This window comes from Drosophila miranda, assembly GCF_003369915.1.
Source record: "Drosophila miranda strain MSH22 chromosome Y unlocalized genomic scaffold, D.miranda_PacBio2.1 Contig_Y1_pilon, whole genome shotgun sequence".
In the NCBI taxonomy this organism is placed as follows: Eukaryota; Metazoa; Arthropoda; class Insecta; order Diptera; family Drosophilidae; genus Drosophila; species Drosophila miranda.
The window spans coordinates 26,720,383-26,736,795 of NW_022881603.1; the positions used below are offsets into that span (position 1 = coordinate 26,720,383).

General features: G+C 44.6%; 2 protein-coding genes across 2 annotated transcripts; one reads left to right on the forward strand and one right to left on the reverse strand.

Moving 5' to 3' along the window:
- The first annotated feature begins 660 nt into the window (after positions 1 to 660).
- On the forward strand, positions 661 to 4,507 carry LOC117191840. The gene is made up of 2 exons (XM_033396608.1): positions 661 to 831; positions 3,927 to 4,507. Exon 2 carries the CDS (start codon positions 4,109 to 4,111, stop codon positions 4,499 to 4,501), a length of 393 nt encoding a protein of 130 aa, XP_033252499.1. The 5' UTR covers positions 661 to 831; positions 3,927 to 4,108; the 3' UTR covers positions 4,502 to 4,507.
- Positions 4,508 to 12,463: 7,956 nt separating this feature from the next.
- On the reverse strand, positions 12,464 to 13,789 carry LOC117191284 (probable 3-hydroxyisobutyrate dehydrogenase, mitochondrial). The gene is made up of 2 exons (XM_033396193.1): positions 13,697 to 13,789; positions 12,464 to 13,630 (listed from the first exon to the last, which is right to left on the reverse strand). The coding sequence occupies exon 2, from the start codon at positions 13,626 to 13,628 to the stop codon at positions 12,651 to 12,653; it is 978 nt and encodes a 325-aa protein (XP_033252084.1). The 5' UTR covers positions 13,629 to 13,630; positions 13,697 to 13,789; the 3' UTR covers positions 12,464 to 12,650.
- Positions 13,790 to 16,413: the final 2,624 nt, after the last annotated feature.

Here is a 16,413-nt window from a genome sequence, read left to right on the forward strand (position 1 = left end):
GAATTGTTGCTTGGACACGACTTTATATCCAAGTTCACAATAACATCAACGCCAGGAGGATATAAGTTTTCTCCCCTGCCGGAGGAGGAAACTGAGGACACCAAACAAATAAGTATTTACAACGTGGTCGAAGCAAATACTGACATAAACATTCCATCGCAGTTCAGAGATGCCGTCCAATCAATGTGTAGCGCCATTTGGATAATAATAATTGTTATTAGGATAGTATTTCATGAAGTCTAGTGTAAGTTAGGCTAGGGCAAAGCGGGAGCGCAATAAAAGCTCGCTCTCTCGCTCTTGGCGAATTCGCCCCGCTTTGCCACCGTAGGTAAGGTAGGCACAGAAGAAATTGTTTTAATATATGAAAAGAAGTCGAGAAAAATCCATGAAATCGAACGCACGCACTCCTTTTTTTTCGTCATATTAAAATACAAAATTGCAGTCACCCAAGTTGTTTCGGTATCGTTATTTAGAAAAACTATTCTAAAATTTCATGGCGCCCCCGGGTGGACTTGCAATTTAAACGTATTCATTCAAGTGGAAGGCAAAAAGTGACAGTGACACAGTGGAGAAAAGATAAATAGCAAAAATCTATTATACCTACATGTACATGCATATGTGCTGCAGCTAAGTTGCCAAATTGACCGCGATGTGTGTGCAAATAATTCAACAAACAAAACTAAAAATCACCGCGTCGGTCGTGCAATACCCTGTCTGCAGCTATATACAAAAGGAGATACACATATACCATCTACCCAAGAAGATCCAAGTGGAGCATCCAGTATAAGAAGAGGAGAGTACAGCACCTGGAATTTCCAATCTTCTCAAGAGGTATTTGTGCAAAAAATTGAAAGCTCGAGTGAAGACGAAAAGATTAAAAAACTCGCAATTATTGTCTTGTGCTGAAACAATTGCACCTCGCTTTCAATTCTTGGCACATACGTATGACATAGTAGAGCTAGATTGCATGCTGTAGTTAGAGTTGAGCATATATATATTAATACATATATACATATGTACATCGAACCCTCTTGGACGCAATAACTACACATATGTAACTCATTTTAACTGCAATCGCTGTCACCCCTTTCCCCTTTCTCGTTTTCGTTGTGTCAAATATATGTATAGTTGGGTCGTTGGCCAAGCACGCATACCAATACGCAGCTGCAGCGGTGAATTTTTTCGTCTCGCTTTCGCTCTTCACCGTTGCTTATCGTTGTTCTTTTGTTTGGCGCGCTTGATCCAAACCAAACACCAAGTGACGCGCTACCCTGTTTTCGTCGGGTATATTCGTTTGGTGTCAGTAGGATCCAACTATCAATTAAGACAAAGTCGTGCCTCGCAAATCAATTTAGCGTCGGTCGTTGTCGGTGCATACGTACATATACACAACATCCATTCTTCAGAACTGCAGCGGTGAAATTTTTCGTTTTCGCTTGTCACCAGTGCAGTTCGTTGCTATTCTTGTGTGGTTTTCGTGTACGCGCCAGCCAAGCGACGCTCTACCCTAAATTTTTCGGGTATATTGGTGGGTACAAATACCCATTATTTCATGCCTCGGCATTAAATACCGCTTGTATTGAGAATCAATATGACCTCAAAAGCCAACCATATTGCCCTTGAAGAGCTGAAGAAAAAGCGCAGTTGCCGTGTCAAAGGCATTCGTTTATTAGCGGACCGTTTAGAAGCGGGGGATATTCCGCTGGTATTGACGGAGCTCGAGTGCAGACTCGAAACGCTGATGCGTAGCATTGACACGGCACGCGAACTTCAAGAGAAGATTGAAGATATAGACATTGACGATGAATTTGGAGTCGAGTTGGAAGAACTCTCAATTGTCACAAAGGCAAAATTAATGTCTCTCATTTGCGCATTAAAGACAGCTGATGAGACAATACCGGCAGTACCAGCTTATGGTGGCCCAACTCGTGCTCGCCTTCCGAAGTTAGCTCTGCCGGCAACTTTTCGGACTTTAAAAACTTCATAGGTTTATTTGAGACTCTAGTTCACAATGACCAAAGCATTCCAATTATCGAAAAGTTCAACCATTTGCTTTCGTGTCTCTCCGGTGAAGCGTTGGGAACAGTTAGGGCTTTCCAAGTAACCGAGACCAACTACGAGAATGATTGTCTGATCTTTAAAAATAACATTGATGCCCTATTTAGTCTTCCCAAAATGACCCAGCAATCAGCATCGTCCTTAAGAAACCTTATCGATACCGCCTCATCCATATATGGTTCGTTGTTGTCGATAGGCGATGATAAAAAGATCTCGGACTCAGAGTCAACTAAGGCGTTAGGAATATCGTGGCTGCCACACGAAGACGTTTTTAAGTTCCAAATTGACACGTCAGTTATGGGTCTCCGAGCGACAAAACGGAACATATTATCGGTGATATCAAAGCTGTTTGAACCCCTTGGCTTGTTAAGTCCTTTAGTAATTAAGGGAAAGATCCTACTGCAGGTGCTTTGGCTCAACAAGCTAGATTGGGATGAGTCAATTCCAATGAACTTGGAAACAGCATGGAACTTATTAAAAGAATCCTTGGGTCAGTTGGAGAAGATTACCATACCTCGATTTGTGCATACTGATCCCATGTCACCGATTCAAGTACATGCCGACGCATCCATGAGAGCTGATGGAGCCTGCGTCTATATCCGTAGAAAGACTGCAGAAGGTTTCAAGGTCTCCTTGTTGACTGCAAAGTCGAAAGTAGCGCCATTCAAGACGAAAACGCTTCCAAGGCTTGAGTTATGTGCCGCTCACCTTCTAGCAGACCTTTGTCACCGAATCAAATCACTGCTCAAGGTTCCAATTGATAAAATGATATTCTGGTCAGATTCAGAAGTTACTCTTCATTGGATCAGATCCCACCCTTCGTCGTTGTCAACATTCGTTGCGAACCGAGTAGCGGAGATTCAAGAGTGGTCAAGTGAAGCTACGTGGCGGCATGTGCCAACAAAACAGAACCCAGCAGACATAGTTTCGAGAGGTTGTGACGTAGAGGAAATCGTGCAGTCGATCTAGTTTGGTGGACCAGAGTTCTTAAAGTTTGAAGAAGAGAGCTGGCCCAGAAATCCACACTTCGAGCTTTCCGAAGAAGAGATACAGATGGAAAGTCGGAAGAAATCGGTCGGACTGACCGTCGCGGCCAAGCCAAATTACTTAGTGGATGTAATCGACGGATACTCGTCACACCTCAAACTGCTAAGAGTGTTCGTTTTCGTGTTCCGCTTCATCCGAAAATGCAAAGACAAAAGTCTCAACTTTGGAAAAATTCCGTCATCCGTAGAATACGACGAGGCGTTTCTAAAAATAGTCGAAATAGCTCAGAAAAATGAGTCTCAAGAAGATATTGAAAGGGTTCGTAAAGGCACCAAGTTAGGCCCCAGTCTTCAGCGCTTGAATCCCTTCATCCATGAAGAGGCTGGGACATGGTGCTCTTTTTCGTTGTTGCGAGTTGGGGGGCGACTAGTTAACGCTCCAATTTCATATAATGCCAAATTTCCCTTGTTATTGACAAAACGCTCGCAGTTTGTGCAGACATACGTTCGCTATCTGCATCAAACGAATTTTCATGCCGGCCCACGAGCACTCGTGAGTATCCTTAGACAGCGAATTTGGATAGTAAATGCTCAGGCGGTCTGCAGGGCGACAGTTAGGTCGTGTTTTCGTTGCTTTAAATGCAAGCCGCTACTCCAGACCCAAATGATGGGCAACTTACCCGCAGACCGGCTCCGTGCTCTCCGCCCATTTTCAGTATGTGGCGTTGATTTTTGTGGCCCAGTCTATACGACTCTGAAAATTTGTGGAAGGCCCCCTTATAAGTCCTACATAGCGTTATTTGTCTGTTTTGCGTCCAAGGCAGTTCATTTAAAAATTGTCTCCGATTTGACGACTAATTCCTTCTTGCTGGCATTCCAAAGGTTCGTCGGTCGTCGAGGATGTCCGCAATGCGTGAACTGCGACAACGCGACAAATTTCGTCGGAGCAAGTCGCCACTTCAGCGAACTGCGGAGGAATATAGAGGCGGAAGCGGACGCGATACGCGAATTTGCGTCAAGAAGCGGGTGCGAGTTTTGCCTTCATACCGCCTCGAGCACCGCACATGGGCGGACTTTGGGAGGCCGGTGTGAAGTCTGCCAAGGGCCTACTCCTACGGGCAGTCGGAAGCGCTCTCCTCACCGCAGAGGAGCTGGAGACCGTGCTGGTCGGGATCGAAGCGGTACTCAACTCGCGCCCGCTAGGACCCCTAAGTCCAGACCCAAGCGACGGAGACGCGCTGACTCCCGGGCACCTGCTGACAGGCGGGCCGCTCATCGCACCCCCAGCACCCAGGACCCCGGACCAGGAGGGTCTGAGCTGCTTAAAGCGAGTCAGCGAGGGTCAGAGTGGTCGACCTAAGGTCGAGCAGCGGAGCCACGTTCAGGAGGCCAATCCACAAATTGGCGCTTCTGCCAATAGTTTGAAGCCTTCCAGGCCTTCAACGGGGCCGGTGTAGCGCCATTTGGATAATAATAATTGTTATTAGGATAGTATTTCATGAAGTCTAGTGTAAGTTAGGCTAGGGCAAAGCGAGAGCGCAATAAAAGCTCGCTCTCTCGCTCTTGGCGAATTCGCCCCGCTTTGCCACCGTAGGTAAGGTAGGCACAGAAGAAATTGTTTTAATATATGAAAAGAAGTCGAGAAAAATCCATGAAATCGAACGCACGCACTCCTTTTTTTTCGTCGTATTAAAATACAAAATTGCAGTCACCCAAGTTGTTTCGGTATCGTTATTTAGAAAAACTATTCTAAAATTTCACAATTATTCAGGACTTTACTGAAAAGAAGCAGACTGCAGTGTGCCCGATCATGCTGAAGATCGTACCGGACGAGAAAATAGCGCCGTTTCGATATTCGCCAAGTCGAGTGGCCATCAGCGAAGCCGACGTTGTCAAGCAGCAGATCGATGAATGGGCCAACGCTGGGATAATACGACGCTCATCATCAAATTTCGCCAGTCGGACTGTAATTGTCAAGAAAAAGGATGGGAGCAGCCGGGTCTGCGTGGACTATCGTCAGTTGAACAAGATGGTCTTGAAAGATTGCTTTCCCGTTCCAATCGTTGAAGAGGTGCTGAAAAAACTGGAAAATGCTAGGGTGTTCACCATCATGGACTTAGAAAATGGGTTTTTCCACGTTCCTGTGGAAGAAAGCAGCAAAAAATATACGGCGTTCATAAAGAAGGAAGGCCTCTTTGAGTTCAACCGTGCGCCTTTCGGTTTTTGCAATTCGCCAGCAGTTTTCATCCGTTTTATAAGTTTTGTATTTCAAAACCTTATAAATGAAAACATTCTTGACCTGTACATGGACGATATCGTTATACACGCTGAAACCGCCGACGAATGCCTGGGAAAGCTGAAGAAGGTTTTTGATGCTGCAGCTGAATACGGGCTGAAGATGAAGTGGAAGAAGTGCCGATTTCTGCAGTCGACCATTACATTTTTGGGTCATCAAGCTGGAGGAGGGGAAATCCAGCCTGGATTGGAGAAAACCAAAGCCGTCAGCAAGTTCCCGATGCCGAAAAACATAAAGGCTGTGCAGTCGTTTTTAGGATTAACTGGGTTTTTCCGTAAATTCATAAGAAACTATTCGCTAATCGCCAAACCACTGACCAATCTGCTGCGAAAAGATGTCCCATTTAAAATGAGTCTGGAGGAGCAGCAGGCGTTCGCTACGTTAAAGGAAGCATTGGTGAAAGAGCCGATCTTGAAACTTTATCGCCGGAATGCAAAAACCGAGATACACACTGATGCGTCAAAGGACGGGTTTGCAGCGGCGTTGTTACAATGGCACGAAGGACAATTGCATCCGATCTTATTCTGGAGTAAGAAAACCACGGAGTCTGAAGCACGACAGCATAGCTATATACAGGAAGCCAAAGCAATTTTCCTAGCGTGCAAAAAATTTCATCAGTACATACTTGGAACCAACTTTAAGCTCGTAACGGATTGCTTTCAAGCAAACGTTAAGCAAGAAGGACGTTCCGCGGGAGGTAGCCCCATGGGTCCTGTACTTGCAGGACTACGACTTTGAAGTGGAACACAGACCAGGAGAACGGCTGAAGCATGTGGATTGCCTGAGTAGGTACCCAATTGATGTCATGATGGTATCTTCGAAAGTCACAGCAAGAATTAAGAAAGCCCAGCAGGAGGATACGATGATCAAAGCAGTTTCCGAAATTTTGAAAAGTAAACCATATGACAACTTTAAGTTGAAAGCTGGTCTCGTATACAAAGTGGTGCAAGGCACGGACTTGCTGGCAATACCGAAATCATTAGAAAAAGAAATAATAACCGACGCTCACAACGCAGGACACTTTGCCGCTCAAAAAACAATGCATACCGTACAGCAGAGCTATTGGATTCCACATCTGGAAGGAAAAGTAATGCAGATCATAGGAAACTGTATGAAATGTATAATCTACAACAAAAAGCTTGGCAAAAAAGAGTGATTTCTGTATCAAATTGACAAAGGATCACAGCCGCTGTATACTATACACGTGGATCACCTTGGGCCTATGGATGCTACTTCAAAGCAGTACAAGTACATCTTCGCAATGGTTGATAGCTTCAGTAAGTTCGTATGGATGTATCCCACAAAAACAACAGGAGCAGACGAAGTTCTCAAGAAGTTAAGGGAGTGGTCTGATGTATTTGGTAATCCGGCACGTATAGTAAGCGATCGTGGAGCAGCATTTACATCTTCAAGCTTTGAGGAGTTTGTCAAGGAAAAGAACATCGAACACATATGGAGCACCACACGAACACACAAACGGACAAATTGAACGCGTAAACCGATCTATTCTGAGCATCATTTCCAAATTATCGTCGGAGGAGCCTGGAAGATGGTATAAGTTCGTACCGCGAGTTCAGAGGGCTATTAACAGCACTGTTCATGTGTCTACAAAGAGCAGGCCCAGGACAGATACAAGGAACAATTCGATAAAAAGCGGAAATGCGAATACGTATACAAGGTCGGAGATCTCGTAGCCATACGTAGAACACAATTTGTAACCGGAAGAAAGATGGCCAGCGAATTCTTAGGACCATACGAAATAACCAACGTGAAACGAGGCGGACGCTATAATGTTCGGAAGGCAGCAGACGTCGAAGGACCAAGCAATACGACCACAAGCAATGATAACATGAAACTATTGAGCTTTTCTGTAGAAAACGAGGACGCATGGTCATCAGGGACTGATGACTAATCAGGATGACCGAGTGTAAGAAGGAGTGGGCCAGCTGGCTTATTGAGGGGGCAGCGGGGATAGGCAACAGCAGTAATAACAGCAGCAGAGGAACAGCTGATTAGCAGCAACAGCAGTAGTAACAGCAGCAGCAACAGCAGTAGTAACAGCAGCAGATCAACAGCGGACAGAGAAGAAGAGGAACCGAGCGAAGCAGTGAAAAGAAGAGAACAGCAGCATACGGCAGCAGCAGCAGAAAATCAGCAGAAATAAGCCGTAACATTAAGAACTTTTGTAAGCACACATACCAGGCCACCGCGATAATAATACGAATAAACAATACTCTAAATAATATCTTACATATAAACAAAAATAAATAGAAGATATTCAAAGTACCTAAGGTAGCCCCTAACTCTCTCACTCTCTCTTTAAAAGATACATATATATTCGAATAATTACCAAGAAAAACTCAGAATGCTAACAACCAGATTCCTTTTGCGCGAATCCGAATTATTTATTGTGTACTCGTATTTCGATTTGTGATATTTTCCAAGAATTTTGCAACTTAGGCTTACTTACTTATGTGACTTAACCCCTGACGGAAGGAGGATCCTTCCCGCACTCCAATCTCCCTCGAATCCATTTAGAAATCAATTGCACTCGACTCCTTTAAGGATGCTTCTTCTTGATATACCTTTACAAATACCTTTTATATACATACCTAAACAAGACCTTATTAAATTAATTGTAATTATTTCACTCGAAGCAAATTGTTCAAAACATTTTTTAATATTTATATGAATTCCTACCTAATAATAATACATATGTCTAGGATAATCAGCTCGTTAAGGCCCCGCCCCGGCCCAGCCATAAACACGTTATTTGTGTAACAATTACAACTTATTGCAATTATAATCCACTCCGATCGATCGATTTGATTCATTTTAGATAGTCAAACTATTTTATATCCCGCAGGAAGAGCAAGAACAAACGTTTTTATATACATACATACATACAAAATACCAAACTCAATTAATTGATTAATTAACGAGGTGGAACGTTGTGAGTTGCTGCGGACACCGAAACTCTACAGTTATACCCGATACTAAGTCAGTATGGCTCTCCTGCGGCAGACGCCGCTAATATTGAACCACACGACAAAGAGTGCGTGCGAGAGAGACAAAAAATCAGTCTGAGCGTGACGTCGGGCGCTGCGTAGCCACTGAAAATTGATTTCTTGCTTTTGGCTACAAAAATGATCCGATCTGATCCAGATTCAGCAATCTGATAGATATGGTCATTATCTATGATTCTGCGATTTTAGTTTTCTTGAATGTGCAATATTGTGGATGCAACAGATTTTCGTCTTTTGTGGGGGCGGAAGGGGGTGAGGCGAAATTGGGACACGAAACGGTCAAGGTCCGATATCACAGGAGTGTGGATACCAAATTTGGTTGCTCTGGCTCTTATAGGTTCTGAGATCCTTGAACTCATATTTTGCAATTGGCAAAACCGACCATGAAACCTGTGTGTTAGAGAGAGACAGAGCGAGAAAGAATGAAATTGTTTTCTTGATTCTGGCTATAATAATTATACGATCTGGTTCAGATTTTGCACTCTAGAAGATATAGTCATCTTCTACGATTCTGCGTTTTTAGTTTTCTCGTATCGTCGAAATTGTGGATGCCACAGATTTTCGCCCTTTGTGGGGCGGAAGTGGGCGGGGCAATGTTTTGAAATATTTTTGTAGCAGTGACATATCACAGAAGTCTGGATCCAAAACATCGTTGCTCTAGCTCTTATAGTCTTTGAGCACTAGGCGCTGAAGGGGACGGACAGACGGACGGACGGACAGACGGACAGACGGACAGACAGACAGGGCTCAATCGACTCGGCTATTGATGCTGATCAAGAATATATATACTTTATGGGGTCGGAAACGATTCCTTCTGGACGTTACACACGTCCACTTTTTCCACAAATCTAATATACCCCAATACTCATTTCGAGTATCGGGTATAATTAGCACCTAAGTTAAGTTTGTTATTATACCCGATACTCAAAATGAGTATTGGGGTATATTAGATTTGTGGTAAAAGTGGATGTGTGTAACGACCAAAAGGAATCGTTTCCGACCCCATAAAGTATATATATTCTTGATCAGCATCAATAGCCGAGTCGATTGAGCCCTGTCTGTCTGTCCGTCTGTCCGTCTGTCCGTCCGTCCGTCTGTCCGTCTGTCCGTGCCCTTCAGCGCCTAGTGCTCAAAGACTATAAGAGCTAGAGCAACGATGTTTTGGATCCAGACTTCTGTGATATGTCACTGCTACAAGAATATTTGAAAACATTGCCCCGCCCACTTCCGCCCCCACAAAGGGCGAAAATCTGTGGCATCCACAATTTCGAGGATACGAAAAAACTAAAAACGCACAATCGTAGAAGATGACTATATCTTCTAGAGTGCAAAATCTGAACCAGATCGTATAATTATTATAGCCAGAATCAAGAAAACAATTTCATTCTTTCTCGCTCTGTCTCTCTCTAACACACAGGTTTCATGGTCGGTTTTGCCAATTGCAAAATATTAGTTCAAGGATCTCAGAACCCATAAAAGCTAGAGCAACCAAATTTGGTATCCACTTTCCTGTGATATCGGACCTTGACCATTTTGTGTCAAAATTTCGCCACACCCCCTTCCGCCCCCGCAAAGGACGAAAATCTGGGGCATCCACAAATCTCAGAGACTATAACGCTAGAGTAACCAAATTTAGTATCCGCACTCCTGTTAGATCTCACTATAAAACGTATATCTCAAAATTTCGCCCCACCCCTTTCCGGCCCCACAAAAAACGAAAATCTGTTGCATCCACAATATTGCAGATTCGACAAAACTAAAAACGCAGAATCATAGAAAATGACCATATATATCCGGCTGCGGAATCTGGATCAGATCGGATAAATTGTATAGCCAAAAGCAACAAATCAATTTGCAGTGGCTACGCAGCGCCCGACGTCACGCTCAGACTGATTTTCTGTCTCTCTCGCACGCACTCTTTGTCGTGTCGTTCAATATTAGCGCCGTCTGCCGGAGGAGAGCCATACTGACTTAGTATCGGGTATAACTGTAGAGTTGCGGTGTCCGCAGCAGCTCACAACGTTCCTCCTCGATTTTCAATATATCTATACAACATCTCGACGGCAAAAATATTAAAACATATTTTTGGATTTCGCTCAAAATAGAAAAAGTTCTTATCAAATTGTAAAGCTGTTTGAAGCTACCCAAATACTTCTCAAACTGTTAAAAAAAGCTTTCGTTCGCTTTGCTCTCCATTCTGCAGTTTCTCTGTTGATTTCTCCATACTGTAGTCTGTAGTTGTACAGATTTACTTTAACATTGCAGTGGGATGAACGGAGTTGTCGAATTCTTGGAGAGACGTATTATTAAAGAATGAAATGCAAAGACCTGAGAGAGCATTTGAATATAAGACAACTCTGTTCATCCCATCAAGCTCTCTCACTCTCTCAACACGCGCTGGCAATACAGAGCTGCCGGCGAAAGCTTTGATGGTCTAATCGCCGTCCAGATTTTCGGTATAATTTATTTCTTGGAGTGCGTAGTTAGTCTTTAATTATACCCGATACTCAAAATGAGTATTGGGGTATATTAGATTTGTGGTAAAAGTGGATGTGTGTAACGTCCAGAAGGAATCGTTTCCGACCCCATAAAGTATATATATTCTTGATCAGCATCAATAGCCGAGTCGATTGAGCCCTGTCCGTCTGTCCGTCCGTCCGTCCCCTTCAGCGCCTAGTGCTCAAAGACTATAAGAGCTAGAGCAACGATGTTTTGGATCCAGACTTCTGTGATATGTCACTGCTACAAGAATATTTCAAAACTTTGCCCCGCCCACTTCCGCCCCCACAAAGGACGAAAATCTGTGGCATCCACATTTTGAAAGATACGATAAAAACAAAAACGCAGAATCGGTGAGGATGACCATATCTTCTACAGTGCAAAATCTGAACCAGATCGTATAATGATTATAGCCAGAAGCAAGAAAACAATTTCATTCTTTCTCGCTCTGTCTCTCTCTAACACACAGGTTTCATGGTCGGTTTTGTCAATTGCAAAATATGAGTTCAAGGATCTCAGAACCTATAAGAGCCAGAGCAACCAAATTTGGTATCCACAATCCTGTGATATCGGACCTTGACCGTTTCGTGTCCAAATTTCGCCACACCCCCTTCCGCCCCCGCAAAGGACGAAAATCTGGAGCATCCACAAATCTCAGAGACTATTAAGGCTAGAGTAACCAAATTTGGTATCCGCACTTCTGTTAGATCTCACTATAAAACGTATATCTCAGAATTTCGCCCCACCTTCTTCCGCCCCCACAAAAGACGAAAATCTGTTGCATCCACAATATTGCACATTCGAGAAAACTAAAAAGATAGATAATGACCATATCTATCAGATTGCTGAATCTGGATCAGATCGGATCATTTTTGTAGCCAAAAGCAAGAAATCAATTTTCAGTGGCTACGCAGCGCCCGACGTCACGCTCAGACTGATTTTCTGTCTCTCTCGCACGCACTCTTTGTCGTGTGGTTCAATTTTAGCGGCGTCTGCCGCAGGAGAGCCATACTGACTTAGTATCGGGTATAACTGTAGAGTTGCGGTGTCCGCAGCAACTCACAACGTTCCACCTCGTTTTTATCTTGGAAGTTCTTCTGAACAACATGAAGTTCTTCTGAACAACATGAACTCATCACACGCAAAGAAAAGTAGATGCTCATATAGGACAACATATCGCTCTCTTCATTGACTTTCGTTGGCGCGGGCGTTCAGACAGGTGCTGGGCCTCCCGAGTGGGTGTGTCAACTTGTCCAAGGCCAATGTCTCTAAAACTAAGAGCTTTTATGCTACGCTGTTAATATTTCTCGGCATTAATTAAAGTAGTTCAACTTTTATCTATCGAACTGTTCTGTTTTGCTCTGTTTACCTGAAAAGCTTTATCAATGCAAAAGCAGTCGCCATGTGGAAGCAGTGATAAGGTTTCGTTCGTAGATTTTATTTGCTGGGGTCTTGAAATATGGCAATAAATATTAATCCCATAGCTGTTTGACGAGTCTTATCAGCACTCGGGATTCCACTCGACAGACGATCGCCAGACCAGCCCACAACCCCCAGCCCCCAGGCCTGCGGTTACGCAATAGAAGAGAAGTTTTCCATACAATACGATAAACGAATACATCTTTAATATATATGTACGCGGAAACACATAAAAAGTAATTGCACAGTCGTAATTGGAAATAGGGAAGCCCTAAGACCGCACTAACTTAGTGCTAAATAAATGCAGGACTGGTTTGTTTTGGATACGGATTCAACTTCGCTATCAGTTAAAGTCTCTTAAGTAACTTAAACGCTGAACTTCTCCTTCTTCATTTGGTCGTACACCACGGAGAAGTCCTTGTTTCCAAGACCCTGGGTGCACAGCGAGGTGTAGATCTTGTGGGCCAGCGAACCCAGTGGAATCGGTGTGTTCGAGCTGTTGGCCACTCCAGAGGCCAGACCCAGATCCTTGGTGATCAGGGCGGAGGAGAAACCTCCGGCATAGTCCTTGTTGGCAGGAGCCGTGGGGCAAATGCCGGGCACGGGGTTGTAGATCTCAGAGGCCCAGCAGCGGCCAGTGGAGGAGTTGATGATCTCGGCGAAAACCTTGGAATCGAGGCCCTGGCGCACAGCCAGATTCATCGCCTCGGACACGCCAATCATGGAGATAGCGAGCATCATGTTGTTGCACAGCTTGGCGGCCTGTCCCATACCGTAGACGCCACAGTGGGTGATGCGCTTGCCCATGCACTCCAGCACAGCTTTGACTGCGTTGTACTCGGCATCGGTACCGCCCACCATGAAGGTAAGGGTGGCCTGTTCGGCGCCGGGAACTCCTCCAGAGACGGGGGCATCGATGAAGCGGGCTCCCTTGGCGCTGATGCGCTTCTGCAGAGTCTTCACCAGCTCCGGGGCAATGGTGGAGGAGTCGATGAAGATGGTGTCCTTGTTGACGCCATCGGCAGTCATCTCCTCGTACGATTTGTCCACAGTGGCGTTGTTGGGCAGCATTGTGATGACAAAGTCAGAGTTCTGGGCCAGCTCCGAGGTCTTGGCGTAGACGGTGGCTCCCTTGGCCGCCAGTCCATCGCAGGCTGACTTCGAGATATCGAACACATTTAGCTTGTGGCCGGCCTTGATCAGATTGCTTGCCATGTTGGCACCCATGTTGCCGAGACCCACGAAGCCGATGTTCTTGCTGCCGCCCTGGGTGGACATGGCACGCACCAGAGTCTGGCTCCAGGCATTGAGCAGGGAAGGGGAGGACACCACACGAAGCGACATGGCTGGAGGAGTGGAGTGAAAATGTTATGTAATCGGTCGAAGCTTCCTCCCCGCAGAATCTCACCCACCTGTAGCACAAAAAATCTTTCTATAAGGTAAAACTAAGCCTGCGAACGATCGGACCACCAAAAGCAGACTGTTCTGGTCGCCCGCAGCGTCGCCGCCATCGAGTCACGTAATTCAACGTCGTTCCAGCAGCGGCGAATGGGTTGTCGAATCGTTCGAAAGTTCTCCATCTGAACAGGCGATTCCATGGAAAACACGTACTGTTGGCCACCCGACAACTCTGCTAGATCAAAGCTGCGGCGACTCTCCCTCTCTCTATTAATACTTATTTCTCGTTTGGCAAGCGCTTGTATTCCAGTGCTGCCGGCAAAAGCTCTTCGGGTTTACTCTGGTCATATGACATTCCATCGGTTTGCTATAATATACATATGTACATATGTTCTTATGGGCGACACGTGCCGCTGTTTTGTTCATCAACATAGAGGCTATTAAAACTTTCCATTTCGTTTACTTTCGTTGACCTTCAACGTTTCTGGGGGATGGTCCGGCCAGCGCACAGAGTGGGTGTGTCAGCTGGTCACAGTTCCTCTAAAACTGTAAGCTTTTTCTCTGTTGTAATTTATTGCAAAACGCTTTTTCGGCTGTTCTTGAATTTTGTTTACGTCTACTCTGCCTGTGTGCATTCCCCGAAACGACCTTCCGTCACCGGTCACCGGCCACCTTTTGCATTGGTTGAATTGAACGACAATTCGGGAATCGCTGCAATTGCGTGAAATATCGTGCATAACTTAATTCGCACGCAAAGTTTCAAAACTATGGTTTTTAGTTTACCCTCTCCCAAAAGAGTTTTACAACTTACAAACTGCGAGTTTGGAATAGTGTTTCACTAAGGTACCTACTTTTAGAGATCTTCTATCTCACTTATTACCAAGAAATTCTTTACATGAAGAAGAATTTATCTAATGAAGAATTTATCCTCAAATGAACCTCCTTATACCCAAAGGAAACAAATGATCCAGTGCTGATAGGGTGTATTGGATTCGTCTTTCATAATTCACTCGATTTCTTTAATTGGTGTTTTTCGCACTTCGCCTTCGAGCATTGCCAATACTTGTACTTGATCCCACAGTGAACAATTTGATGTTTTGCATTTTGTTTTCTTGGGCTATTTTTTATCAAAACTCGAGCCTCAATTGGCGAAGATATCTTTTTCACCCAAATTGTACAATGGTTATAAGGCTGGTTGTTGTTGCTGTTTCTGCTGATTTTATTGTTGTTGTTTTTCTTCACATAAAAATCGGCATGCATGAAATTGCAACTGCTCGGCTCGGGCTGCGTTTCGCAAAAGTCTCGACCAATTTGCGGCCCGCAAACTCGATTTCACCCCGAGGAGAACCCGCTGATGGCAAGAGAGGTAGCGCCGAGGTAGATCGGATCTTCCACCACAGATGATTTCTGTGATTTATCTGGGACAGAGCGTCTGCTCGTGTGGGCTGGAGCCGCCGCCTGGCCTGGTTAAGTGAATATCAATTTGGGGAGTGGAACAAATTGGGACCGAACGCAACAATGACGCCAAATTGAAATAGGGGACATCATCTCTGGCCAACACTCCCTTACATAAGCGAGTATCAACCGTTGGGCTTGTCAATTGTCAAAGTGACGGCACAAGGCAATGGCAAACACCTTATCTAACGCCATAAAGTGCAATTCAGCGTATGATTAACACGAATATGAACAACAATGACCCGGTGAGAGCGGGAGTCTCTATGAAACAATTCACGAGTACAGCTTACAACTCGAAAAGCCAAAGCCACCAGAAGAAGCAGCCAGCCACAAGTACTCGTAAGTGAAGCATTAAAGCGCATAAATTACAAGCATGAAGTGGAGTGTCTTTGGACCCCACAGATGGGCTTGGCACTGTCCGTCTGTCCATTCATGTTTTGTGGCATTCGGGGTATACATCAAGTATACGCAGCGGTGTACCAAGCTCATTAGGCAGACATTAAGCATTTCTCCGCGCAGTTGTTGTTGCCACTAATGTCCATGTCAAAACACACACAGATTTCACTCATAGCCAACAGCGCACCCACAAAAACAGCATGCACTTGAAACCGCTAAAATAATTCAACTTGAAATTGAATTTTACTTGCTCGCAAAAATTTCATTATTAACACACTTTACAGTGCGCTTCGAAACTATAGAACTATTGTAAGGAAATGCCACATGACTATGTACAATTTAATGGCAGACATAAGCCACAAAACAATTAAAATTAGATCTGATTATTGTTGGGTAACTGATTAGATAACTAACTCGAAAAGTAAGCGTTTATTGCTTTATCGATAACTTGTATCATTTCCTGGTGGATAATCTAAGGCTCTGCTTGAAAATCCATGCCTTTTGGTTTAGATTCCATAGACTTACAAGGCGGAAGGTTTCTTGAACCCCGCTGAACTCTCTGCACGCAATTGTCGCGGCACCGGCGGCCGTGTCAAGTTGCAGCTATCTGCATGCCACAACGTAGATCCGTGACTCAGTGAACACTTCGAGGAGGAACGGAACACAATTATTTGCCAGCGATTGATTGTGTCATCGTGATCGACTACTGACATTTTGGGCTGAGCACTCGATTTCGTTTCATTTTCGCTTCATTTCCGGCCAGCACGTAATTGAAATTACATTAACCAAAGAAATTTTGGCAGTGAAACTGTTGGCCGATAATCGCTTTCATGGAGTTTTAATTATTTCCCTGATTTTATCGCTGTAACTGACTCTGGGC